General features: G+C 32.3%; 1 protein-coding gene across 1 annotated transcript; it reads right to left on the reverse strand.

The window, feature by feature from the left end:
* Positions 1-681: 681 nt before the first annotated feature.
* Positions 682-27,402, reverse strand: LOC129234344 (zinc finger protein 341-like). Its single transcript, XM_054868339.1, has 8 exons — positions 27,372-27,402; positions 23,733-23,923; positions 14,675-15,238; positions 13,042-13,206; positions 11,119-11,226; positions 9,450-9,575; positions 4,337-4,536; positions 682-1,741 (listed from the first exon to the last, which is right to left on the reverse strand). Exons 1-8 carry the CDS (start codon positions 27,400-27,402, stop codon positions 682-684), a joined length of 2,445 nt encoding a protein of 814 aa, XP_054724314.1.

A 27,402-nucleotide genomic window follows, 5' to 3' on the forward strand; every position in this document is an offset into this window, starting at 1 on the left:
CAGAAGTTGATTTATAAATTGCTTGTAATTAATTATTTTTAAACTTAATTATTGGAGCGGTGTTGTACTCCTTGTTTCAATTTTCAGAGCATTACTCATTTCAGCATTTGTGGGAAGTTGCTCAAGAGCAAGGTGTTCTTCATATAACAACCTGGAAAACTTGTAATTATGCTAATGTGGAAGCTATAGGGGCACTTTGACTAACAGCAATCCCTGACTCAAACTCTAGAGATATCATACTTCAAGAATTTCCTATCCTTTTTTTTTTTAAAAAATCTTGTTCAACTTTTATCTTTATTAGGGAAAATTTCTTGATTACTTCAAACCCAAGTCCCGATCTAAAATTTGATAATTTCAAATAATGCATCTATCTCATACAGTGGTACAAATGAATAAAGGAAATCGGAATCTAGTAATTTTGATGACCATTAGCGACAGATAACGTAAACCGTGATCACTTTAAGGGAAGACTACTCTGCTTGCATTTATATATATATATATATATATATATATATATATATATATATATATATATATATATATATATATATATAATATGCTTCATCTATTTCTCTTCAAGAAAATACAATATTTTAACAAAAGGCAACTCATTTTTGTAATAAACGAATTCAACCTAAATTTCATTAAAAATAATAAATAACTACTTGTATGGTATAGATGTCAACTGTAAACAGTAATATTTGAATTAGATTGAATATCAGTACTTAATAAAGAGTCTGTATTCGTAGAATGCATGTTTTCTACATGCAAAGATTGTTCACCGGATTGTACAGATTCAACTTCAGCACTGTCAAAATTCAGGTTATTATAATTTAAATCAGGAGATAAAGATATATCAGTTGCTAGTTCTGCACTAGCGTCCAATGAACCATTTTCTGCAATTATTTCAATGTGAGCCGTGGGTATATCATCGGCTATTTCTGGAGCACTGTCAATGTCTTGATCTTTTGATGCATCATTGAACTCTTCCAGCCTTAAGAGTTTCTTTGGTCTTCCTCTTTTTCTTTTTATGCCATAGTTTTTGAAAGTTTGTGAGCCAAGAGTTTTTTTCTTTTGACGGTGTAATCTAAAATTATGAGAAAAGTCTTTTTGCTTTTTACAAAATGATTTGTTGCACTTGAGTTTAACTTCAACTGAATTTGGCGAGGAAGCGTTACAGCAGTTCTTGTCATCAGGCTGTTCATCTTCTGCAAGAGATTTCAAATTTTCTTCCCCATGATTTTGTTTAATGTGCTCATGGAGATTCGCTTTCCGTGTGAAATTTTTACCACATGTCCTGCAAGTGAAAGGTTTGACACAACTGTGAGTCAATATGTGAGATTTTAATTTATCGGGTCGATTGAATTCCTTAGGACATCCGCAGCGTGTCCGAAATGGGCACTTGTACCTTTTGACAGGTTCGTGAATGAGGAGGTGCCGCTTTAGCTTATCTTTCCTGTTGAATGCAGCTTTGCATACATTGCATTCATAAGGTTTATCTTGACTATGAACAAGCATATGAACTTTCAAATAGCTTTCTGTCTTGAATCCTTTTGTGCATATATTACAAGTAAAAGTATCAGATTCAGAGTGGATTTGTAGATGGCGGCGCAAATATCGTTCACAGGGAAACACTTTATCACACCAACAACATGAATAAGTATGGGAAGAGGTAGCAAGATGATGGTCCAATGCTGCAGGAGTTGAATATTTGTTTAAGCACAAATTACAGCGGAAAACTCTGCAACAGAAAGGCAAAGATAATAAAGCTGAATGATAATATTTTTTTTTTTTTTTTTTGTATAAATTGTTCACAAATGTAAAAAGGGTCATTCCATGGGAAATCATTTTCAAACATATTTCAAAAATACAGCAAAAAGGCTACAAAGTGATATTTCTCACACTTTAAATGCATTTTTGATTCTGCATCAGAAGAGTAATGTATGAACTTTTTGGCTTTTTAGAAAAAGCTAGTGATATTTTTAATCCACAATCCAAAAATAATAATAATAATATCTTCCCTCAAAACTAATAATGATACATAACCTCAAAAGCATGCACAGTGTGACACTTGGGGATGTAAACCTACTATGGCAGCTCAGCAATGTTGCATTAAAATTGTGCTTCATAGCAGTGTTGAAATCCGAGAGGGGGAACAAGTCTAAAGGATCAAGTATCCCCACTCTCCCCTTCTGAAATTAATTTTAAAATATGGATGAATAGAAGCAGATAAACTAAATGGCTAACACATCTAAGAAATACATAAAACCTAACCTAAAGGATATAACCGTAGTCCTACCCTACATGGAACCTAACTGATCCTTACATTGAAGATAAGCTTCAATCATGCATATACACAAAACAAAACTCCAGAGAAATGCATTTATTTATTTATTTTTTTGGTGTATGTGTGATATACACTGTAGGAACAATACAAGAGACAAGCAAAAAACATGTTGCAAAATAAAGCTTATGCTCTTTTGCTAAATAACAGCCAATCCAGGTTCATATTCATACATCCATATCACCAATGAAAAAAATACACAACGAAAGTACAATATATTTTTTAGAATCAAATGCCTATCTTGAACAATCAAGTTGAGATTTAAATTTAGAAGGGTGTTGTTTTCTTTCCTTACAAGTCTCAGTAACATACATTACTCCAAAAATAATTTTAGCAGAGATCAAACTCATCACACAATAGAAAAATACTTCAAACTTTATAAAAATATTACTTTCTAAAAACAAATGTAGAATTAAGGAATTAGGGCTCCTTAGCTTAAAATTTAATATCCTCTTATATATAACAGCCCATGATTGAGTAACCCGCATGCTTTAACAATGAAACTCGTGCCATGGCATGATAATTTGATAATATGTTTTGCTAATGTTTAACATGCAGAGAAAGGCTTTATCGTGACAAGGCTGAACTCGATCTAATAACTTAACTGTTTTATTGGTAAGATTGTGTCATTTCAAGGAAATGAAGAAACGAAAAAATGGTCACAGTAACTGCTACCTACCACTGTTAATCCACTGGAGTTAGGGTTACAATTTCAACTATCAAAATATTACCAAACAAGCAATGTCTTTGTTCAAATGTAGAAGCAATTTTCACCCATCATACTTTGAAGGGCGACTTTGTAGTATATATTTAAGTAGCAATAACTGACGATTTAAGAATGACAGAAATCAAACTCGCGGAATTTACTGGATTAATTATGTAAACAAATAAATGATGCATCACTTTATAAATATAATGAGTCAAAAGTTGATGGTCATCATGTGATGGCACACTTAATGATTAAACTTTTAATGACCCATTTCCATATTTTTACTCCTTACAGTGAGTGAGCAAATGGGTTATTTTCCCTAAACAGCCCAATCTGAACAGGGCACTGAATGGCATACACTATAACAGGGGAATGACACTTACTGAAGGTAATGTAATCTGTCTGGGAAAAGAAAACACTATTGTAATGAAATTTGAAACAATCCAATGTAGTGGTTTGCGAAAAGTAGTCATTTTTTCCCTCTTACATAGGACAGGAGAATGACAAAAGTTGTTTAACTTACATATTGCCATTACTACACACCACAAAAATCAATATTACTTAAAGTAAGGGGGGAAAACTCCATTCAAACAAGAATCAATCACTCATTGAGTGCTTATAACAAAATTAAATTCATAATCAGAGACAGGGTAATTGTTATTAAAATACATAACAAGATTTAACTAAGGAACACCTAACTACACTTGACTCTCTTTAATTTAGCAAAGAGAACCAATTAAGAGAATTTCTATAATGAGGTCTCAATTCAAAGACAAAATAATGGGTTAATATAACTTACCACATGTGAGAACAATTAGTTCCATTCTTAGACAGGGGAATGACAATAAAATCAAAGGAGTTATTTTTTTTTTCAGAGCAATGCAAACTTGAAAAAGTATTTTTTTTTTTTTTTAATTTAATATCATTGCCTCAAAGCAACAGTAAGACATCAAATCCCAGGAATAACACTATCTTACTGTTGCTCTGAGGTGACAATATATGGATTCCTGAAATTTTAGAGCTTTAAGTTGGGTTAAGGACACACAGGAGAATGACATTTATCATGTAAAAAATATATCTAAACAAATAATAATAATACAGAGTTTGTTTTAGCCAATTTTACAAACGTATTTTTAAAGCATTCTACCATCAGTTTGGTTTCTATACACGTTAATTCGTCATTTTTGGAGCAGGAACAAGAATGTTGCAATTTAGAGAAAAAGACCCAAATGCAGTTATATTTTAAGTTAATACACCGAGTTTCATTAATAAGTTCTACTTACCTTCGACTTGTTCTTGATCGAAGACTCGGATATAAGCTATGAGTGAACTGATGAGACCCCAGATCATACAATGAAGGGAAGTTTCTGTTGCATTCATGACATCTGTAAGTCATTTCGTTTTCGTGGGATTTCGTGTGTTCCAGAAATGGATCAAGCTCATTGAACATTAGACCACAGCTGCTGAGAATGCATTTGTAGACCTGAAAAAGTTTACAACTCACTTGATACTGGATTCATTCTATATACAAATGAGTTTTTACCATGGGTAATATATATATATATATATCTATATATATATATATATATATATATATATATATATATATATATATATATATGTACACTCAGGAACATTGAAAATAGCGCCCTAATAAAGAAGAAAGTTACAATCGCAAAATTTTGCATATAAGAAGAGTGACATCTGATATGCAAATGATCCAAATTTGGTGTCAATGCACATGACCGTTTACCCTGCAGCACCGTTGAAATCAAGAAAAATGTGCTAGAAAACCAGTGCATAATATAAGATTTATAAATTTTACGATAACATTTGGATAGTCGGAGAACCTTAATGAGTGAAGGATGCCATGTAGATGAGTTAGAAAGCGCCTCTCACAGTAAAGCGACTTTGAGAGAGGTTTGATCATCAGCCAGAAAATTGCAGGCTGGTCGACAAGCAATGTTGCTGCCCAGGTGAATCATTCAGAGTGTTCCGTTAGAAAGTGTTGAAGGCAGTGGACACGAGACGGTACCCACGTGTGGAGTGACCAGGAAGACCACGATGGAAGGATTGTGCAGTAAGCACTCGTGGATTCCACAGTGACTCGTTTAACCATACAAGCAGATGTAGGGGTGGTATTTGTTCCCTTGCGGAAATAAATCTGCAGTCCAAGCACCCTTTTCATGTACTCCCTTTAACACCAAAACATGGCAACTCTGTTCGCAATGGTGCGAAGCCAGAGCGATGTGGGATGTCACTGATGGGCAAAAGGTGGTGCTCCGTGATGAATCACGATCAGTTTTAGGGTCAAAGGGTATTCATGCACGGATGAAGAGGCGCCCTGAAGAAAGGTACCACACCACGTATTCTATCGCATGACACAGACAGCACAGCGGGCATAGTGGTCTGGGAGGCTATAACCTATGATAGCTGGCCCACTCTAGTTGTGGTACGTGGAACCTTAACGGGCCAGCGTTATGTTAGTGACATTCTGCAAACACATCTAGGACCATTCCTAAATGGCCTCCCAGTTGCAATTTTCCAGCAAGGTAATGATCGCCTGCATATAGCTAGAGTTGCTCAAGACTTCTTATGTCCGTTTGAGACTCTTCCATGGCCAGCCCGCTTTCCTGACTTGTCCCCTATAGGGCATTTATGGGATTAGCTGAAGCGCCAGATGTCGCTGAAAGATTTAGAAGTGGCTGTTAAAAATTTGAAGTCCATTGGTCTCAGAACAACATCAGGTCTTTAATTAGCTCAATGTTGGACCGTATTGCAGCATGTATTTCAGCAAAAAGGGGTCCAATGTGCTTATTTTAGTAGCACTGTATTTATCTCATTTCTTAGCCTGTATTTGTTTAATTGTCTAAATTTTGGGATCAAGTGCTCATCTGTATTATTTTGTACATTAAATTTCACTTCAATCCAATGTTTTCTTCTTGGGGCACTATTTTCAATGTTCCTGAGTGTATATACACATATATACGAGGGCTGTCTGAAAAGTTTCTGACATTGATGTGAAGATGGCAGCACTAGTAATTCAAAGTGGGGTTTGACAGCTATTTTTTTTTCAGTTGATGTGAGTTTTTTGTAAAAATGGAAAAAATCGAGTATCGAGCTGTAACTCGCAACTTGTTTTTGAAGGGGAATACGCCAGCCCAGATTAAAGAGGAGTTGGGCGCTGTGTATGGGGACTCTGACCACCATCTACCACAGTGAAAATTTGGGCAGTAGAATTTAAACGTGGCCGTACCAGCTTGGGTGATGATGAACGTTCGGGTCGGCCTAAAAACTGCTACCACTGACAAAAACATCGCCAAAGTTCATCAGATGGTGCTGTATGATCATAGATTGAAGGTTAGGGAGCAGAAGCTATGAACATCTCCAAGGAACGTGCTTGTCACATTTTGAATGAAGAATTGGGTATGCGCAAGCTGGCTGCACGTTGGGTGTCGCGTTTGCTCACTTTGGATCAGAAACGGACCCGAATGAACATTTGCAGTGCTCTGTATGCGTGATTCCGGCGCAACAAAACAGAATTTTTCCGACGACTAATCACTGCAGATGAAACCTGGATCCACCATTACACCTCTGAAACGAAAACACAGTCAAAGCAGTAGATTGCAAAGGGAGAACCAACTCCAAAAAAGGCCAAGAGGTTCCTTCTGCTGGAAAAGTGATGGCAACAGTTTTTTGGGATAGCCATGGAATCATTTTTATAGACTATCTTGAAAAGGGTAAAACCATTACAGGAGCATACTATGCGACTCTTCTTGAGAAATTGAACAATGAAACTGAAGAAAAACGGCCTTGTTTGAAAAAGGAAAAAGTTGTTTTTTACCAAGGCAATGCTCCAGACCACACTTCAGCGGTTTCAATGGCTAAAATCCATAAATTGAGATATGAACTGATTGAGCACCCACCCTACTCGGTCCCAAGTGACTTTTTCTTGTTCCCTTGGCTGAAAGAAGCCCTTGAGGAAAAAAAGTTTTCCTCAAATGAAGAGTTAATTGACTTTGTAAACAGATATTTCGAAGAGAAAGACTCATTGTACTATTTGGATGGGCTAAAAGGATGGTAGCATCGCTGGATCAAGTGTGTTTACTTACAAGGAGACTATGTTGAAAAATAACAGTCAGCTAGGAGGGTAAATATTGTTTTTCTTTGTTAGGCTGGAAACTTCAGACAGCCCTCATTTGTATATATATGTATTTATGTTGGGTCAAAAAGTTTTTTTTTGCTTAAATCTCTTTTCAAACTGCTTTTACACATATTTTTATCTGAAAGGTAATAACTTAGCAAGAATATTTAATATTCTATTATAAGTTACCACTTCCTATAAGAAGTAATTAAAATTAATATTACCATTAAATAGTTATTATATCAAATGACATTAAATCATATTTTTTATATGTTTTTACTTTCACTGAAAAAAAAAAAACTTGCATTATTGTACATTAAAAAAATTGCATCATTTTACAATATAACAATCAAACATATTGTCGCCTCAGAGCAACTGTAAGATATCTTAGTGTTATTTCTGGGATTAGATATCTTACTATTGCCCTGAGGCGACAATATATATATTCAGGTGTTTTCTTTTAAGTTGCAATGATTGTTACAGTAAAATATTTTAGTTTTCAAAACCTTGCAAAATTGAATTTAGCTTTGACATTTTAAAATAAAATACAATTTTTGCTGATTTTCCAAACTTAGTTGGATATGCAATTTTGACTAAACTAGCCCTAAAGAAGAAAAAAACTTGCCAACACTAACCGTAGAAGCTTTTGCTGTAAGGGACATAACAACTTTATTTAATACATTAATATTATTTTCTTTACATTGACTTATTGGTATAACAGCTGTTATTAGTCATAACAGAATGGTAGATAACATGTTCTTCCTCAAAGAAATATTTCTTAAATGCAAAATTTCTTACAAAAAATTTCAAAATCTAAGGTTATAAACTGTTTTTGGGGAATCTTGCTTAGGCATATTCTAATGTTCTTTTTCAATTGAAGTTAATTCAACGTCAGCATCTTTAGCTTTATGATCTGGTAAGAATACAAGAAGATATGTGCATGTAACTGTCATTTTATGATTGCCCAGTTTTGTCAAAACTTCTGTTTAACTTTGCATCAACCAAATTCTTAAAAACATAAACAACTTCTTAAACTGTACTTCACACTTAGCATAATATTTAAAGACATAGTAATCAGCATTAATTGCTCTAAACAATCTTCTGCATTTCTTTTTAATATAAGGTTTCATATTAAATTTTATATATTTTTATCAATCTTTCTTTTATTATTTTCCACTTTCACACACATTCGAAGAAAATTGGAAAAAGCAGAAATTTCATTTTTTGCTCCCCCCTTCTCCCCCCCCCCCAAAAAAAAATCGATGATCCAAAACTAGTGCATTCCTCTCCAACAACTTCACATTTAAAAAAAGTGAGAGGGGAGCCCAAAAACATTTCTGCCCAAGCTTGGAAATTTTCTGTTGGAGGGCCTGGGTATAATTAATAGAACATTCAGGTTTTTGATAAAGCGTTTTGTATGTAATTTTACAGGAAGTTCATAGGCTGTCTTCCATGCATTTTAAAAAATGTTATCTCGCCATTTTTTCTCCATTTCTTAAGGAAGTTAAGCCTGAGTGTTACTATATGGCTGAATTGTGTTACCGAAAAGTTTCTTAAGGAGGATAAATCTGTACATTATTAATCCTGTAATAAAATGGTCCAGAGAAATTTTAACCAAACATGGTGAAATGAATTCACTAGCAGAGGGATTTGATGTCTCAAATTAATTTTGTATGTAGCAGATTTGTCTTTTTTTTCCAGTTGGCTAAATTAAGTTTGAAATTTTATTTAGATCTGCTAAAACTGCTTTCAAAAATTCTGAAGGTGAAGAGTAAGCTGAAACTAGCATTATTATTGAGTAGTGGATACAAATCTTTACAGCAACAAAGCAAAAAGAAACCAATCTAGGAAACAAATAAAACTGTCCAGTGGGGAAAATTAATACTTCAGTCCTGTTATGTGATAAAAGACAATGCCATGTTTATGGTTACTTAACAAAAAACACCAATACATTTTCTAATGTGTGTATTCAGTCAAATAAGATGCAGAGGCTTTTGTGCTATGTTAAGTGCAAACAGGGTCAAGTGATCTTCTAGTGATGTCCAACAACTTAGAGCGTACAAGAAAGTCAGCGCCATCAATAAGCAAATCGTGTTACAAACTGATGAAGGATATTTTTGTTTACTCAATTCTTTTGGGTTTCATGGAGCAAGAGTCTTAATAGATTATACTATGCTTTGAAAAGAAGGTGGAAAGTGGGAACCGAAAATAAACAGGTATGTGCACACAATATCACATTAAAAAAAAATTACCTTTTCGGTATCATGTTGTTTCATGTGGCTCTTCAGCTTATAATAGCTTCTACCAATATATCTGCAATAAGGGCAAGCGTATGAATTTTTATCAACTTCTGAACTGGATTTCCCTTGGTCACTTTCCTGTTGAAAGCAAAATTGAGGTTGGAAAGCAGGTAATATTGCATGAGAAAACTAACCCTATTATGCTACAAATCACAATACTAGACACACATGGTTCAAGATTATCAAGGCTCCTATATTTTTAAATGCATACAAGTTTTGAGCTACAGTAAGCAGCCACTGTAAGTGCTTCCGAGCTCAAAAAATTTTTGCATTGAAAAAGAGGTTTTCATTGTTGTCCAGAAAATATAAAACATTTTTTACACTTTGTACCACAATAACATTGACTTGTTCACGACAACTAGGAGGTCTACATTTCATTTCTTAAAAGCATATAAATACATGATCAAAATGCATTAAAACTTAACAATAAATGTGTTCACAATTTTTCAACAGCTCATTCCATTACGAAGCATCTATTTAGCATGACCAACAGGTAATGAATTGCCTTTTATTTTAGTTTGAATGTTTCACTACTACAAAAGTCAATAAATAAATAAAAACTATACTTCAAATACTTCTAAAAGATAGTTAGGGAAATTTTTATAATGACCACAATATTGTTGATTTGTTGTACCTGAACTTGTGTGTTTGAAACATGAAGTTGCCATAATTTACTTTGCACTATCTGTTACAGGAAAAAAAAAAATCTATCCTGAAATGTATATAATCATGAATTCACACAGGTACCGCAGAAAATAATATTTTCAGTCAGAATATAAGAGCTCATGTGAGTTTAATTCATAAACACTTTAGCTTAAATTAAGTTTGAGCTTTTTATGTGAATTGATATTTACACAAAAAGGGTTGAATAATAATATTTAATGATGAATATTGATTCCCTATTTATAGTTTTACCTATGGTTATACATTTATTTATTTTTATGACGCTCATCCTTGGTTATTTACAACATTCTATATGTAAGAAAAAAAGACATCCAAAAATATTGCAGCAAATTAAAATGCATTCTGAAAACTTTGCATTAAAAATTTTCGACACATAAGTAAGTACAATTTAAGAAGTATACAAAAGTTCTGAAAGAAAAAATAAAGACAAAACCACATACTTTAACAAAACAGCTGTATTTTGAAAGGAAAAACAGTGGAGGAATAATCATACAGAAAATGGCATTTCACTTCATTTCATAAAAACAAAATTACCATTACTTAATGCAAGTAAAATGCTTTTCCCCCTCGATCTTCAAATATTTTAAAGAAATTATTAGTTCCATTTGGTACAGTTAGTTGATTCACATCAAATTTATTTTCCCGTTTGCTTCCTGCCCCATCACAGACTAAATTTCAAATCAATAAATCAATTCATCATACCAAAACTAATAAATAAATTTAAAAATATATATATTGCAATAATGTTTATGAAAGCATGATAATATTAATTACAAAATTAAGAGTAAGTTAACCTGCTAGAATTAAGTAGAAAAACAAAGGCTATTTCCAATCAAATATTGAGTGAGAAAATGTAAATAAACTTTTTAAACTGACTGAATCAAAAAATTACTATCCAATTTTAAAGATGTTTATGTACATTTGGATTGTCAGGAACATCAGATGAGCTATTAGATCCAGTTGCCAATTCACCATCTTCACTTCCTAACAAACTATTCTTTGATGGCAGTGGTGGCAAAGTTCTTGATAAACCATCTGGCCAAACCTTGAAAAAGAATGCATATTAACACTCACATTATATATAAAAATAGTTTATTACTACAATTATTAAAATGACAAAACTGTCGAAGCTTCATGGGTGATTTTCAAAACGTTAGACAGCTTCGCACCCTAACTTTATCTATTTAAGATCTAGGGGGGCATCATTTTAGGTAATTGATTTCCTTCAGTGTTTTTTTTTTTTAGCGATTGTAAATTAAGCACCTGTCTCTATTACTTTAGTTATCAAGTAATGAAATTTCCCTTATCCTGAGTAGCAAGTTTGTACAACCACAAACCTTTTTGTACATCGTTTTGAAGTCTTTTTGTTGTGTTGATTGGTGTCCACTTTTTATTTATATTTTATGCGTTGAATCAATTATTGTATTTCATATTTAACAAGAAGTTCTGTCAGGAACTAAATGAAACTACTTTCCTGCATACCAATATCGAATTTCTAGTACTTGATCAATATTCTCAAAATTAGCTAAAATTGCAAACTATTTCAAACATAATTTTTTAAAATTTAAAACTGATTTCTAATAAGAATATATGGGTCCCTCATCTGAAGAAATAGATGCGTAAAAAAGAAATAAAGGAACAATTAAGGTAGTAACACATTTTAAACAAAGCAGCTAATACATTTTTTCCATTAAAAAAATCTTCTACTGCTTTCAAAAAGAAAAACAAAAGAATGAAAAATAATAAGCTCATTAAAATAAATTTGTTCTGTCAAACAAAAGAAAAAGAAAAATCGCTTGATTTCCCCCTGTTAGCAATTTTTTTTTTAACATATGAGTAAATGTACTTTTAAAATAAATAAGAGAAAAACAACAAAATAACAGCTTAAAGAAATAGTTTTCATAAAAACAAAAAGTCTGCGCATATCTTTATGTAGAAACATAAAGGACTCTGAACTACTCCGCAAACGTTTTGAAACTTTTACGGGAAAAATAATCTTATTAAAAATAATTATTTCAAAGTAAAAACCATGGCTGTGGAGTTGAAGTCAATCTCATTTTGGGGTAAAAGAGTCATATTCGGGAGTTGAAGGTTTTTAATTCAAAGACTCAGAGTCAGAATTGGTCAGTTTACATTAAAGTCCATAACTTTGCCATTGTTTGTGGAGTCGGAGTCAAACTGTTTTTTGATAAAGGAGTCAGAGTCGAAGTCGAATACTTTAAATTTCCAAAAGTTGGAGTTCCTTTCGTGTCTAAATTTTTGCCTCATTTTCGAGCGCAAGAGTAGGATTCGAAGTGGATTGCCCTAAAATTCTAGGAGTCAGAGTTCGGAGTTGTTCGTCAAGAGCTATTTTCAACAAAATTTGTTTGAAGCAAATTCGCCTCTTAGTTCCGAATTTAGATTTGCCTTCAATTTTCCCGTAGGCCCTAATGTTAAGTGTTTTCGAACTGTTCGAAATTGAACGAAAAATTGTTCAAATAAAAAAGAGAAATATGGAAATGAGGTATCCTCACTGAGATCTTTTGAACAAAAAAAATTGTTCGAATTGGACTATTCCATCAAAAAATAAAAAATTATTGGGGAGGGGGGGGGGGACAGACAAACTGACAGACATTTTTCCTCATTTCAATACCCTACTTTCCAATTTTTAATTTTTCAATATTTATTCAATTATCTTATTCATTTTTGATTTTGTTTTTTGCAATATTTTTAAGATGCATTAAGCTTTCTTTCATGCTTTTTTCGTCTTTTTCTGACTTTTACTGGAAAAATTGAAACAATGCAAACTGAAAAAGTGGAGCTGTGGAAAAATTTCGGTCATGTAAATAAAAGCTTTATCATCACAATAAATTTCAACTACCTTATGAGTTTGCATGTGTTTTTTAACATTAGATTTCTGGGCAAATGCCCTACCACACACAATGCACTGAAAGGGCTTTTCTCCAGTATGGCAGCGTATGTGCTGCTGAAGATCAAAATTTTTCATAAAGGACTTCCAGCAGTAGGAACATTTTAATTTGTGATCCTGCAAAATAAAACCACATTTAATTATTCATGAATTGATTAATGCATCTCAAATTACATAGATCAGGAGTACCATGTAGCACAGAAATCTTTCTATAGTTTATGAAACACTTGAATAACAGATCTTAAATTACATATAACAGGAATACCATGTAGCATAGAAATCCTTCCATAGATTATATGACACTTGAATTCTAAAGTTCTAAAGTAAGTTCACTAGTTCTAAAGTCTGGCTGTCAGGAGATGGCACTTGACCACGTTTTATATCAGAAGCATCAATTTTTATGAAAGAGAAAAATAAAAGAAGGGAATTGCAAGTTGGGTATTGGTTCTAGAGCTTGAGCTTGAATATGACACCTTGGAATTTAAAAAATTAGTCAAAGAGCTAAAACATTTCAATTCTGTGCAGTCAAAGTAGATGTCTCATTGGATGGATCAGATTCTAATTGGATGGGGGCAGATTCTAAGTAAGTCTTCTAAGCTGCTGAAAGAGGTTTTACCTCTTTCAGCAGCAATTGGTCAGAAACAGCAATGCTTCCTATAGTTAACTTGAATTGAAAATTAACGAGAGTAGAGTTGCAGTAAAGAATGCAAAGCTAGTCATTTTTACTTTCAAATCATTTCAATGCAGTTATTACTACTACATTAGAATTTCAGATTTGAATAATTACATAATGAAAATATATTAGGGGAGTGCATTTTTTTTCTCACTTCAACTGATTCTAAAAATGTTAAGTAATAATCATCAAAACTATGCATGTCATTTTTTACCAATAAAAATAATCATCAACAAACTTCAATCAGCAAGCGATAAATTGAGAACTAAATTATTTCACTCGAGATATTTACAGCAATCTCAATTGAAATAAATTATAAAATTATATAATGAGTGTTACAGATGCTAAATTTTGAGTGGTTAGCTGCAATGTTGCAAAAAATTAGGGGGGGGGGGGGAGAAAAACAATAAAAATTTCACTATGCTCTAAAAGCATTTCTCAAAATATGCAATCATTCATCAAAGCAACTTTCAGGAAATAAAAGCGCAAGCAATTCTGCCATGGGTAAGTAAACGGCAGTATCTGCCGAAATGAGTTTTTGACATATTAGACGAAACACATTTTGGATTCAATACTAAAAATAGGCAAATGCTGCAATTAGAAGACTAGAAAACCTTTCAAGGCTTTTTTTTTTCAGCAGAAACCAAATAAGTCAGCTGATACAATAAATGACAAAAACACACACACCAAAAAAAAAAAAAAATGAAGCATGAAAAATTTGCAGTTACTGCCCACAGCAAAATTGTTTTAAGCACTTTATAAAAAAAAAAAAAACTTTCGTTTAAATTATTTAAACAATTCAATGTTCAAACTTCTCTCAGTAACCGCCTCTCTTAAAAACTAATTTTTCCCAGAAGGGGGGGGGGAGAGATTCTGAGAAGTTTCATTGTATATGCAGTTTTAAATAGATACCTTTTTACTTTCTTCTTCATTTTCACCTTCAGCTGATTGCTTTTTGGTTTTAACCATACTGCTGTAAAACTCAGTAATGATATTAACAGTACTTGGCTCCTTATCATTGGTATTATTTTCGCAATCACTTGCCGATACCTCTGGGACATTGGGCTGGGCTGGCAAGCTGACAACTTTTTCCGCCTCGGGAGCATTGCATAGTACAGTTTGCGACTGTGAGCCATTGCTTATATTGAAAACTAAACCTGAAATAGTATTTGCTTGTTGGCTAGTTAGTATCACTGGCCGGGAGATGAATTTGTCATTGATGATGGATAGTTCAACAGTTTGGGACTGCTGTATGTTTGGTGCAGTCACTTGCTGAAACACATGTTGTATGGTTGCTGGAATAGTTTGTGAAGTGAATGAAGATTGTGGCAAAAGAGCATGATTAGGTGCTATTTGAATGCTTGGACTGGAAGTGGATCCCGTTGACACATTGGGATCAAGTCCAGATAGTTGCAGCAAATCAGTGTCGGTTAACACTAGACTTGAAGGATAATTTGCAAGTGCAGCAGACGGTATCTGAAATAAAAAAATAATAGAAATCAGACATTATTGTAATGCTTTGAAACAGAAATTTTTTTGTTATTGTTAAGCAGAAATCAGAGGTCAAAAACTGACCCATAACCAAAAATGCCACATGCACAAAAAAAAATGAAGCATCATCATTCAGGGATCGAATGATAGCAAGATCGTTTTGTTTCATTTGTCCTTGATGTAGCTATCAAGTCTTAAAAAAAAAAAAATAATAATAATGATAATAATAATAATTTGAATTTTGATGTTTTGAATTCGAATTATGTTTTTCGCAATCATGAGTGTGTGTTTGTGTCTGTGTGCAGGCATCTGTGTGGGCATGCGTGTGTGCGTGCGTGTGTGTGAGTGTAGAGCATGGACGCAACCTGGAGATGCTGCTTGCTAGGGCAGCAGCATCGGGAGGGGCCGGTCGACAGTGGTGCTGCAGAGGCAGGCAGGGGGAAAATAAAATCATAGGACATCAAAACAGTCAAAGGAGAACAATAAGCAATGTGATTGCTCAAAAATACTGTCTGACCAGGTATTGTATGTAAAGGCAAACATCCAGTTTACAGGCAAAAATGGATGCATCCATTAGTTTTCAGAAATGCCACCCTTTGCAGATGTATGTTAGCCTCTAAATAAAAGAGTCTCATTCAAATGAGCGGAACACATGCATCAAATTTTTATTCTGTCTCTTCTCACCATCATACATATAGACTTGTCTTAACAGGAAGTTTACTAATTCCATACAATCCGTGGTTCGACTCTTTATATGTATATAGATATTAAGTGCCCACATGCTTTATTACATGACTCTGATAAGATTATTATGTTGACAAATGCCCATAAAACTAAATTTTTGCAAAAACAAAGGTGGATGAAATCTTTTTTTGCACAAAAAAATTATACCATATTGTATACAGTGAAATCCCTTTACAACAAACTTCAAGACACTGCAAATTTTATTTGCTGTAATAGAATGTTATGAAAGTTAAATCGGGTCTGAAAATTAATTTTCTTGCATTGGTATTCATTGCAAAGGAATTTCCTTATAATTGAGTGAAAAAAAAGGAAATAAACAAATACTGTCAGCCCCGCTTAATTGGGTAACGGATAAACGAATACCCGTCTTATACGAATAAAACCTTCCAGAACCGAATGTTTCCCCATAGACGCAATGTTATAGATCCCCGCTTAATCCAATAATTTCCCCGGATAATCAAATTATATTAATCAGTTTTGCAAATATTTTTGTTGAGAAAAGTTTTGAATAAACTAGAAAAAATCAAGTAAGACCAATTGACGTTTAAATATAAAGTAATATTTATCACCGACAACGGGAGAAAAAAAACAACTGTAATCCATCAAAATGTTTTCACTTTTCTATAAAATTTCTTTTGTCTTCGTCATACAAAAGAAAATTGTGCAGTTCATAATTTAATTGAATAACACAAACAAATACACACATTTTCGATGATAAGAATTTGATAAATGTTAAATATAAGATACGGTAGTCGAGAGGGAAAAGGGAGTCGAAAAAAGACCTTATTACAGAATTTTTCAAAAAATAAGGACTGAAAAAAGGCGCCAAAACAAAGATTTCATACATACTTGTAATATATATACTATAGTGAAATCCCGTTACAACGAACTTCAAGGGACCGTTAGTTTTGTTCGTAGTAACGGGAATTTCGTTGTAATGGAATTCAAATAATGTAATGACAGTTATATAGGGACTGAAAATTTAGTTCGTTGAAACGGAAATTTCGTTGTATTGGTATTCGTTGTAACGGAATTTCACTGTAATTATTAAACTATTTCATTGTTTATTGAACTTTCTTTCTTAAATTAAGATATATATATATATATATATATATATATATATATATATATATATTCAGCTCTTAAAATTCAAAATTGTTAACATTCCACAATTGTTGAAAACACAGTCTACTTGCAGTTTTTTTTCCCCCATGTCTTTGATGCTACTTGTCACTCATAAACTAGTTTTTGCTGTCACTGAGCAGCGATCTTCTTAGCATCTGTTTTCCGTCGATGATAATTCTGGGTCATTCCACATCAAATCAACACAATTTTTGACAAAATTTTACCTCACCCTCTCAGATTTTGATGAAATTTGGTACAGAGGTAGTGTTAATGTAGACATAATAAAATATAATTTTTTTTTGGAAAATATTAAACGGTTTTGAAGATACAGCGCTGTAAAGCTACCAAAAAGGGGTCAAAAAACGTGAAAGACCCAATTTTCAAAATGACCTAGAATCTTTTCTAATTAAGATAAAGAGTTGTGGTGAGTTTCATCTGACAGCACTTTTAATGACCTTTTCAATGATATACAACATGGTTAGGTTTAAAAAAAAAATTATTTTAATTAAATTTGAATTAAAATTTAAAATTTAAATTTCTCAAAATGTGCGTTTTCAATTTTTTTCAAATTTTTAAAAAAAAATGCTTATACACTACTCAAATGGCTGTAGAAGTTTCAAGATGGGCTTACAATGGGTTCATGTTGAAAAAAATATTTGAATAAACCGCTGCTGGATCTACATCACAATTACACCGTATAATATAGCATGGTTTTAGTACCAGAAAATATTTATTAAAGGGATGAAACTAATTCGGTTTTACTTGCTAGTTAAATGCCAAGTAGCTGATTCTAAGAGTTTTTGCAGTCCATTTAATTGTATTTTTTTATTTAGTTACTTGTCAGGTTCTTCATTTTGATACTCAATGTAAATTACACCAAGAAACAGCAAAAACCACATCCATTTTCATGTAAGTTGGTTAATCTTCCTATTTCAGGAATATCACCCCACCCCCACTTTCCTTAAATGGCAGGACTGCCTGTTGAAACATACTTGAAATGGTAAATGTGGGTAAAAGTTTGTCAGTCGCATAACCTCAAATTTTAAATCTATCATTACTTCAATTTTTAAAATAAATTAATGTAAGAAATTTAGACAATAAATATTTTGTTCTAAGTATTTTTTATGCTTTTAATTTTTTTTAAATATAAATAAACCTTATGAAATGTAAAGGAATTAATTTTGAGGCATGCTTGCTTATTATTTAAAAAAATATATATATAACTGATTAAAACCAAGTTATCAATTATTTGAATGGTTAACTTGCTAGATTAAAAAAAAGGGGGGAGGGCAGGAGTGTGTGAGCTATTTGGTAGTCATTAAGATGACCTCACATAGTTGAGAAAGAAAGATGAAAAAAAGTAATAAATTTAGTTACCAGATCTCCATAAGGTTTCATTAGGCATAACCAAGCAAGAAGGAATAGAACTTTGTTTATATTAAGCTACATCTGGCATATGTAGGTCTGACATATGGGCTTCATTATAATGTGCATGTCTGGATAGATTTTGTATATCACCACAGTTCCTTGTTTTAAGCTCAGTGTCAATTCTGATCAGCCCCAAGTCAGATGTGTGTTTTATTGGAGTGTGTTAAAGAGATAGGGAATATATTGAGTTTTTGTTGACTGCAGTATTATAGTGAATACAAGGAAATTTTAATTTAAAATTCTTATTATTTTTAAATTCTTATTATTTTGTACATACCAAATTTAATGTATTTAGTAATCACAAAAGTTGTTTAAGTATTAAGTTTTTGTAAATATAGGGTAAAATGTAAATTATTATGTAAAATTTAAGATATGGCTGATCAAAGATACTTGACTGCACAGTGTTTTAATCCATTTAAAAAGGATAATCACTGCGTTAGAGACAAAAAGAAATTACGTGAAGTTGCAGGCTGGATGACAGAATACTTGAGTGGAGTTCCAGAAAATGCTAAAATTTGCCATACTTGCAGGAAAGAATTGTCTCTTTTAAGGAAAAATGAAGACTCAGGCCAGCATATTGAAGACAGTGGATGTTCTGAAAGTTGTGATCCAAATTTTGCCCCTAAGTCAGAAATTGTTGAAACCTTAAATGTGTCTTTACAAGAACTGGGAGAGTCTCCGATTGATAAAAGGAAATCAGAAAACAAAGGTTATTCAGCAAATAAGATGAAAAAGATTAGTACTGCATTAAAATGCAAACTGTTTACTAATATTGAAACATCTTCTGAGAGTGAGCCTGAAACAGCTGAAGAAACACTTTTAAATAATTTGAAAACTAAATTCACAAATTCTTCTTCTAATGTTAACAAATTGATGATACTTACCTGCCTGCCTGAGTCATGGAGTATACGAAAAATTATGCAGGAATTCAATGCTCCTAATTACATGGTAAGAAAATCAAAAAAACTCCTACAAGATAAAGGTATCCTGGCCAGCCCGAATCAAAAACCAGGGAAAAGTCTTCTTCCTAAAATTGCAGATAATATAAGGGCTTTCTATGAAAGTGATGAAATTAGTAGAATATTACCAGGAATGAAAGATTGCATATCTATTCGCACCGAAAATGGGGATAAAGTAAAAATATCCAAACGGTTGATTCTCTGTAATTTGATGGAGGCGTATAGATCTTATGAAGATAAATATCCGAACTTTAAGATAAGTTTCTCCAAATTTGCTGAACTAAGGCCCAAAAATTGTGTACTTGCTGACCAGAGTGGAACTCATATGGTTTGTGTATGCACCACCCATCAAAACGTAAAGCTGATGATTGAGAATGCAAAACTTGATTTATTAACTGATGGTAAGCTGAAGACTTATAAACATTGCATAGCTAAAATTATATGTAATCCTGCATCGATAGAATGTTATTTGGGAAAATGCTCTTTTTGTCCAGGAACTAAAGAAATCAAAGACATGCTGGAATATTCGTTTGATGAAAACATGATAGAAAAAATAACTTTTCGTCAATGGATATCAGTTGATCGTTGCAACCTGGAAACTATAGAGAAATCTGCAACAGACTTCACAGATTTATTTTGTGAAAAGCTTTTTGCTCTTGCTCGGCATGATTTTATTGCAAAGCAGCAAAGTTCATTTTTGAATGAAATTAAGAGTAAATTAGTAGATGCAGAATTTATAGTAATGTGCGACTTTTCTGAAAACTACAAATTTGTCCTACAAGATGAAGCTCAAAGTTACCACTGGGCAAGTGAACAAACCACAATTCACCCATTCATAATTTATTATATTAGCGCAGGAAAACTTGAACACATAAGTTTAGTTGTTATAACTGAATGTTTAGAACATAATACAGTGGCAGTGTATTGCTTTCAGAAAAAGCTGATTGATTTTCTAAAAGGAAAATTTGATGACAAGATTAGGAAGATTTTTTACTTTTCAGACGGTTCAGCAGCTCAGTACAAAAACAAGAAGAACTTTACCAACCTGTGTTTCCACAAAGAGGATTTTAATATAGAAGCTGAGTGGCACTTTTCAGCCACTGCACATGGTAAGGAACCATGTGATGGTATTGGTGGTACAGTAAAGAGGTTAGCAGCAAAGGCAAGCCTACAGAGACCTTATGATAATCAAATTACAACACCAGTACAATTGTATGAATGGGCTGTACAAAATGTTCCATCTGTCAATTTCGTTTATGTCACTCCAAATAAATACATGAACACTGAAAAATTCCTTGCAAATCGTTTCAATAAGTCAATAACCATTAAAGGAACACAGAAGTTACATGGATTTATTCCCGTAGCGTCTAGTACATCAAAAGTCAAAGTCAAAACATTTTCTCATTCAGCAGAATTTGTTATTGAGAGAGTAAGTTCTTCAGAAGATAGGCTCAAACTTTCAGAAATACAAGGTTATGTATGGGTAATATATGAACATAACTGGTGGCTTGCATATGTGCTTGAGAAAAATGAAGATACTGATGAAGTCAAAGTAACTTTCCTTCATCCAGCAGGACCTTCATCTTCTTTTTCTTTTCCAACACAGCCAGATACACTATGGGTATCAGTCACTCAAATATTATGTAAAGTAAACCCAATGACTCCAACAGGTAGAGCATACACACTGCCAGAAATTGAAACTCTACAAGTTATTGAAATATTCAAAACTTTCAAGTAAAAGTATGCTCTGGTAATAATTATATTTAAAATTAATACAAAATAAATTATTTGCTAGAAAAATAATTACAATAGGCTTTATTAATTTTTTCCTTCTATTTCTTAGAGCCTATAGCATGTCATCTAATACCTATTTTGTGCTATCACTGCTTTATTCAATGATTTATTTTAAAATGAACCACTTATAAGCCCACTTTCAAATTCATTCAGGCATTTTAGTCAGCACTGAATAAACATTTATAATAATTTATTTATTTTTTATGCATTAATATTTTATTAACACTAAAACCATGTTATATTATATGTTATAATTATGTTGTAGATCCAATAGTTGATGATTTTTTTAAACATGAACCCATTATAAGCCCATCTTGAAACTTCTACAGCCATTTGAGTAGTGTATAAGCATTTTTTAAAAAAAACTTTGAAAAAAATTAAAGACTCGCATTTTGAGAAATTCAAATTTTAAAATTTAATTCAAATTTAACTAAAATATGTTGTTCTTAGACCTAATCATGTTGCATATCATTAAAAAGGTCATTAAAAATGCTCTCAAATGAAACTTGTTTCAACTCTCTATCTTAATTAGAAAAGATTCTAGGTCATTTTGAAAATTGGTTCTTTCACGTTTTTCGACCCCTTTTTGGTAGTTTTACAGCGCTATATTTTCAAAACCTTTTCATATTTTTCAAAAAATTTTTTATATTTTATTATGTCTACATAAAGACAAACTCTGTACCAAATTTCATCAAAATCTGAGAGGGTGAGGTCTGATCATTGTGTTGATTTGACACGGAATAACCCTTCTTCTTATTTTCTTATAAATATAGAATATAATGTCTGTTGAACAAATATAAAAAGCTACTTTTAGCATAAATATAATTTTTTTGCTGCATAGATTGGCACATTGCATAGTAAAAAGAAGCTACTTCTGCAGATTATACACCACAGTTAATTATCTCAGAATTTTTTTTTTTTTTTGATGACTAAAGTATACTTTCAATGAGATTGATAAGGACAGGGATGAGAGTAGTCAGACAGAAGAAAGGAGGAAATCAAAAAAAAAAAAAAAAATCGTAAAAGGGATGATATCCAAAACTGCATCAGAAAAGAACCTGGAAGCCATGATATTCAAAAATTCAACAAAAAATGGCTAACTTATCAGTTTTGAAGGTAATACGTATTTAAATAAGTAATAGGAATAAGTAAGCTTTTGTCGGATGTCTTTGCATCCATAAGCTCACTATGTTTTGCATTGAAAAATTGAAAAAGGCGTTCCCTGAAACGCAGAAACATATATAAAGAGGCAACAATTTCTAACCCCTGATTCCTTGAATAAAGGGTTGGGGGAGCTAGAGGTCAATCTTAGCTGCATCACACAATAGTGTCAACTTTTCACATTTTTTTTAGAGAAAAATACATTTTTTTCAGTAAAAACATTTGAGTTTATAGTGTTAAATGAGTGAGAACATAAATTTTAAAATTAGGTCTGTTTGTAAAGCAAAAATTTACAACAGAGAAAAATCTAAAAAATTTTTATGTGGTAGAACATATTTTTCATAGTAAGAATTAAAAATAAATAAATATATATGTATATAAACGATTAGTTATTGTTTTCCTTGCATTGGAACCTAAAATTTGTTTTAAAAAATTTCCCAATACGATTTCAGAATCAAAAGAACAACTTGTAGTTGCCTCATTTAATCATGAAATCTCAAAACTTTTAATAGGCTGTAAAGCCTAAACCATTGGAGATTCACCTTATATATCTTTTACTTTCTTAAATGCGTAAAAAAGTAACCATGCCAAGTTTCAATAAAATTTGAGACTGTGGGAGCTAAGCCACATTTTTGGATTGACTTTTGCATTTTTTCTAAAATAAATTATAGAAAGAAAAATATAATTGAAATGATGAATAAAATAAGCAGATATAAGGTAGCACCTAGTAAAAAAATACTCAACATTAAAAATAATTGAAATACATTCAGGATGCAAAAAGATTGAAATCTCAAACGAGGCAAGCAACTTTCGGCGTAGCACGTGTTTGACATCATTGGCATGATTCCAAAACATACGTCTTTGGCAGATATCGTGGAGGATGAAGATTCATGAGGGAAAATAGAAAAAATAAGAAATCAAAAGCCGAAAATTTTAAAAAATCGTGTTTTTTCCAGATTTTTGAGAAAAATAAGGTTTGACAGAGACAAGAAAAGGAGGAAAGGTTTTAAAAGCCGGAAAAATCTCATCCCTATAAAGAAATAAAAGAAATTTGGAACAAACATTAGCGAAACCAGGAAATACATGCCAAATAACACAATATGGTAGTTTGTGGTCTTGTTATAGTGTCCTGTCCCCTGTGTTTGTGTACTGTCATAGTTTCAATGCAACATCAAAAGCATTATGTAAATTTGCTTTAAACTTATCAAGACTGATAGGTTTAAAGAAAATTTACATAAATATCATAGAATGATTGTATAAATGCTTACCTGAATATTTTGAACAACAACTGCATTTTGGGGAATTCCACACACATTACTAGAAGCCAAAGTAGCATCAGTCTCAGGACTAACACTTGAACTGTTGCACTCAGCTTTGTGGCTTACAAATACATCAATAGATAAAAACTGTTTTTTGCATTTACCACATAAAAATACATCACTGTCCTCAAGAGCAGATCCTGAAATATGGAATTAAAACAGTAAAAAACAAGAAATTTTACATTATTCAATAGCATCTACTTTATTTTGGCATTAAATTATTTTCAGACTGTATTTTTCAAAAAATTTAATAATTTTTTCATAAATTAGAAGAACGCATAAAATAACATGACTCACAAAATTCATAATGAAGAAAAAATGGAAGAAATAAAGTGAGAACAACATCTTGCTGTACATCTTGTAAATCTTTCATAAAACATTCAGAGGATAAGACCTCTTTTAAAGCAACCAACAATATTGTGCAGGAGACTTCAATTATGAAAAACTGAGAGAGCCCATACCTAAATATTACTTATTAGCCGCATTCACATGAGACTTTTGTACCTTGCAAATCTACGCTCCAGCTCCTAAAAAAAACTGGTTGGAAAATTCCCTGTTTACATGTAACAAGAAGTTGTCCATTGTACCCAAGAAAGCGGTTTTTACCCAGCATCCTTAGCGGCTATACCTAGCAAGTAGACGAACTTGCTTCGTGTAATGCATTGTAGGCAAAAACTCTGCATTTACTTCAGAAGGAAATGTGAGGAAGAAAAACCCATTTACCCGGCAAGTAACCGGAATGTGATTTAAAGCAGGTTAATTGCGGTGTCAAAAATGTTCATGTAAATGCGGCTATTTATAATACATTACTTCCTTCTGATTAGTGTGGTCATATTTTTAGAGCCCTTCTTCAAACCAAAAACTGGATTCATCCTTGCATAAAATTAAACATTTCGTCAAGGTGCTTTTCATAAGAAATATTTTTAAAATAGTTTTAATGTTTTTCTAACAAAAGAAAATAATTTTATAAATATCTGCTTTGTACAAGATAAAACAAGTCAAAAATTACTCCATATCTACAGAGAAGTTTTGCTGAGCATAACTTAAATTAGTGCTGCCCCTGGTAGCAGAATTTTTTCAGTAGGCTGCGGCAGAGGTCCCCCCCCCCCCCCGCCCCCATTAAAAAAAAAATAGTCTGCAAGGCAGACTAGCATTAGATTAATCATAACATTTACTAGGAGTCAGTAAAAAGGAATGCTTGAAAACAAAATGCTAAATTAAAAAATTACGAATAAAGGTCTAAAAAAATTCGAAATAAAACAAAAATTTGAGGCATTGGTATCTGTGGAAGAAAGTGCTTTTACCTCTTAGCCACTGAGGATAGATTTAGGCACATTTTTTGTTTTTCGTTTTTTACTTTAAACTGCGTTTTTTTTGCTTTAATATTGAGAAACTCATGCAGAAAGCAAAAAAAAAAAACTTTCTAATTCAGAAATAGCTTGCAGAACTCTGTTTCTGTCACAGGAATGCTGCCTAGTAGCCATTCAACTTGCTAGCCTCTCATCTATTCGGATTTCAGGAAATGGGTACAATATACAAATAATTGTGTTATAGATATTTGAACAACATATGAAATGCACAACTTTGCGAACGGGGATTTAGAAAATACAATAGTACAAAAATTTCCAAATTTACTAAATTGTCAGACAAAATTTGCGTAAATTTTTGGGAGGTGACAGTGACCTCCTATCAGGACATCATTGTTTGGAGGCAAGTCTTTTCATCCATATATTCACTTTTCTGGAATGGAAAAAAAAAGGTTCCTTGTTACCTGTTCTACTATATCATGGTAGTTTATCCTCATAAATATATATAAGCTTTAAATTTGCAGTGCAGGCTTTTTGTTTCTTAACTCTCATACAAATTCACTTCTCATTGGAAAACTATGTCTGATTTTTTCAATTTCATATTGAACTTGATCAAAAGTAAACTTGCCATCCAGAGTGGTTTTTATTCTAGTTGCTCATCCTATGTAAGTTTGCTAACGCAGTCATTAATAAACTTTGCCCAAATGCCTTTTAATGCTAATAATGATCTAAAATGCTAGAAAAATACTTGTGATTTAGATTAAAAACTATTTGAAGTAAAATCTTTGCCATATGATTTTTTTTCTTTTAGATCAGCAGTTCCCATACTGCGTGGTGCACTACCACCCTAGGGCTCTGCAAGGAGAAGCGAAAGGTGCCGCAAGGTGTCCAATGTCCATGGTACCAGTACATAACCGTTAAAGTATAATTCAGATGTTTCAAAGAATAACTACGTATTTCAAGAAATAACTAAACATATCAGTTAAAGTATTAAATAGATAAAAAATTTTGCATACCTATTTATTTTGTGAAATAACTAATGATAGAGAAGAAGAAAACAATTTCAAAGTTGCTTTATAAATTAATCGATCATAAATAGTTAAAGCCTCTCGAAACATACATTTTATCCTTTTTGCATATGCTTAGTTGATAAATATTTAAGATAAGTGGATGAAAAAATGTATTATTGCTAAATAATGTAACAAATACAGTCTACATCTAAAAGCAATGAAATGAAATGTAAATCCACACATGCCATTGCAAAGCAGATGCAAGCAATTCAAAATGGACTAAAAGCAGCTAGAACCAGTTCAAAGAATTTTTGAGTCCCGTATTTCATAGTTTAACAATCAAGTAATAGGAACCTAGTTAGATCAAGAAATCAATAACTTTGTGTAATTGAACTAACTTGTCCAGTTTTTTTTTCTGAAATATCTCTATGAAATAATGAATTTCACTTTAAATGTAACATACACACATAAAAGATCACCTAAGAAATATTAAGAGTCACTTTATTTTAATTATAAAATATTTCCTCTCCCAGCAAAATTGATCAAAAGTTAAAATGACACCCAGAGTTGTTCCCATCTAGTCGGACATCCTACAAGTCAGTTTATTAAGTCATCAAAATGATAGTACTACTGAAAGTAATTACCTTTTCATGCTAAATAAAATCTAATGCTACTTGACATTCTGGTTGAAAACTATTTGAGGTACAATCTTTGCAACAAGATTATTTTTTTTTACACAAGATATTTTTTTATTGACATAAGAAGAAGCGTTTTAATAATGTACAGTCAGAGGCTGAATATTTCCAAGATAATAGCCATAGGTTTTCGAAATGTTAGTGCGATTGTGCTGGCAGAGAATCAAAACATTGTATAAATGCAAATGAAAGTTTGATATTACTTATAAGAATGGGAAATAAACTGAAACAATGCTTTTGCTAATTTTTAGGAAATACATTACGAGCACCCAAGTAATTTAAAACTGCACTTTCGTTCGAGAAATTTGCAGCGTAATGTAGCGTTGAAATAAGCGTTTATAAAAGCAAGAAGCAATTAAGAATCAAATCTAATTTTACGAGTGCTTTACTAATAATTTTTTACAGAAATGAATGTTAATATTTTAAAATGCGTTTAATTTATCTGAGAAAAATCTTGGAAAAATAATTTATGCAATGCGGTTAATAGTATGTGCACAAATATGTGTATCTGGTATGAATGATGAAAATTAAAGTATCTTTATGGCATATAACTATTCATAAATTCGTTTTATTTACCATTCACAGATTCGAACAAGAGCTGCGCCAT

This window comes from Uloborus diversus, chromosome 1, assembly GCF_026930045.1.
Source record: "Uloborus diversus isolate 005 chromosome 1, Udiv.v.3.1, whole genome shotgun sequence".
Classification (NCBI taxonomy): Eukaryota; Metazoa; Arthropoda; class Arachnida; order Araneae; family Uloboridae; genus Uloborus; species Uloborus diversus.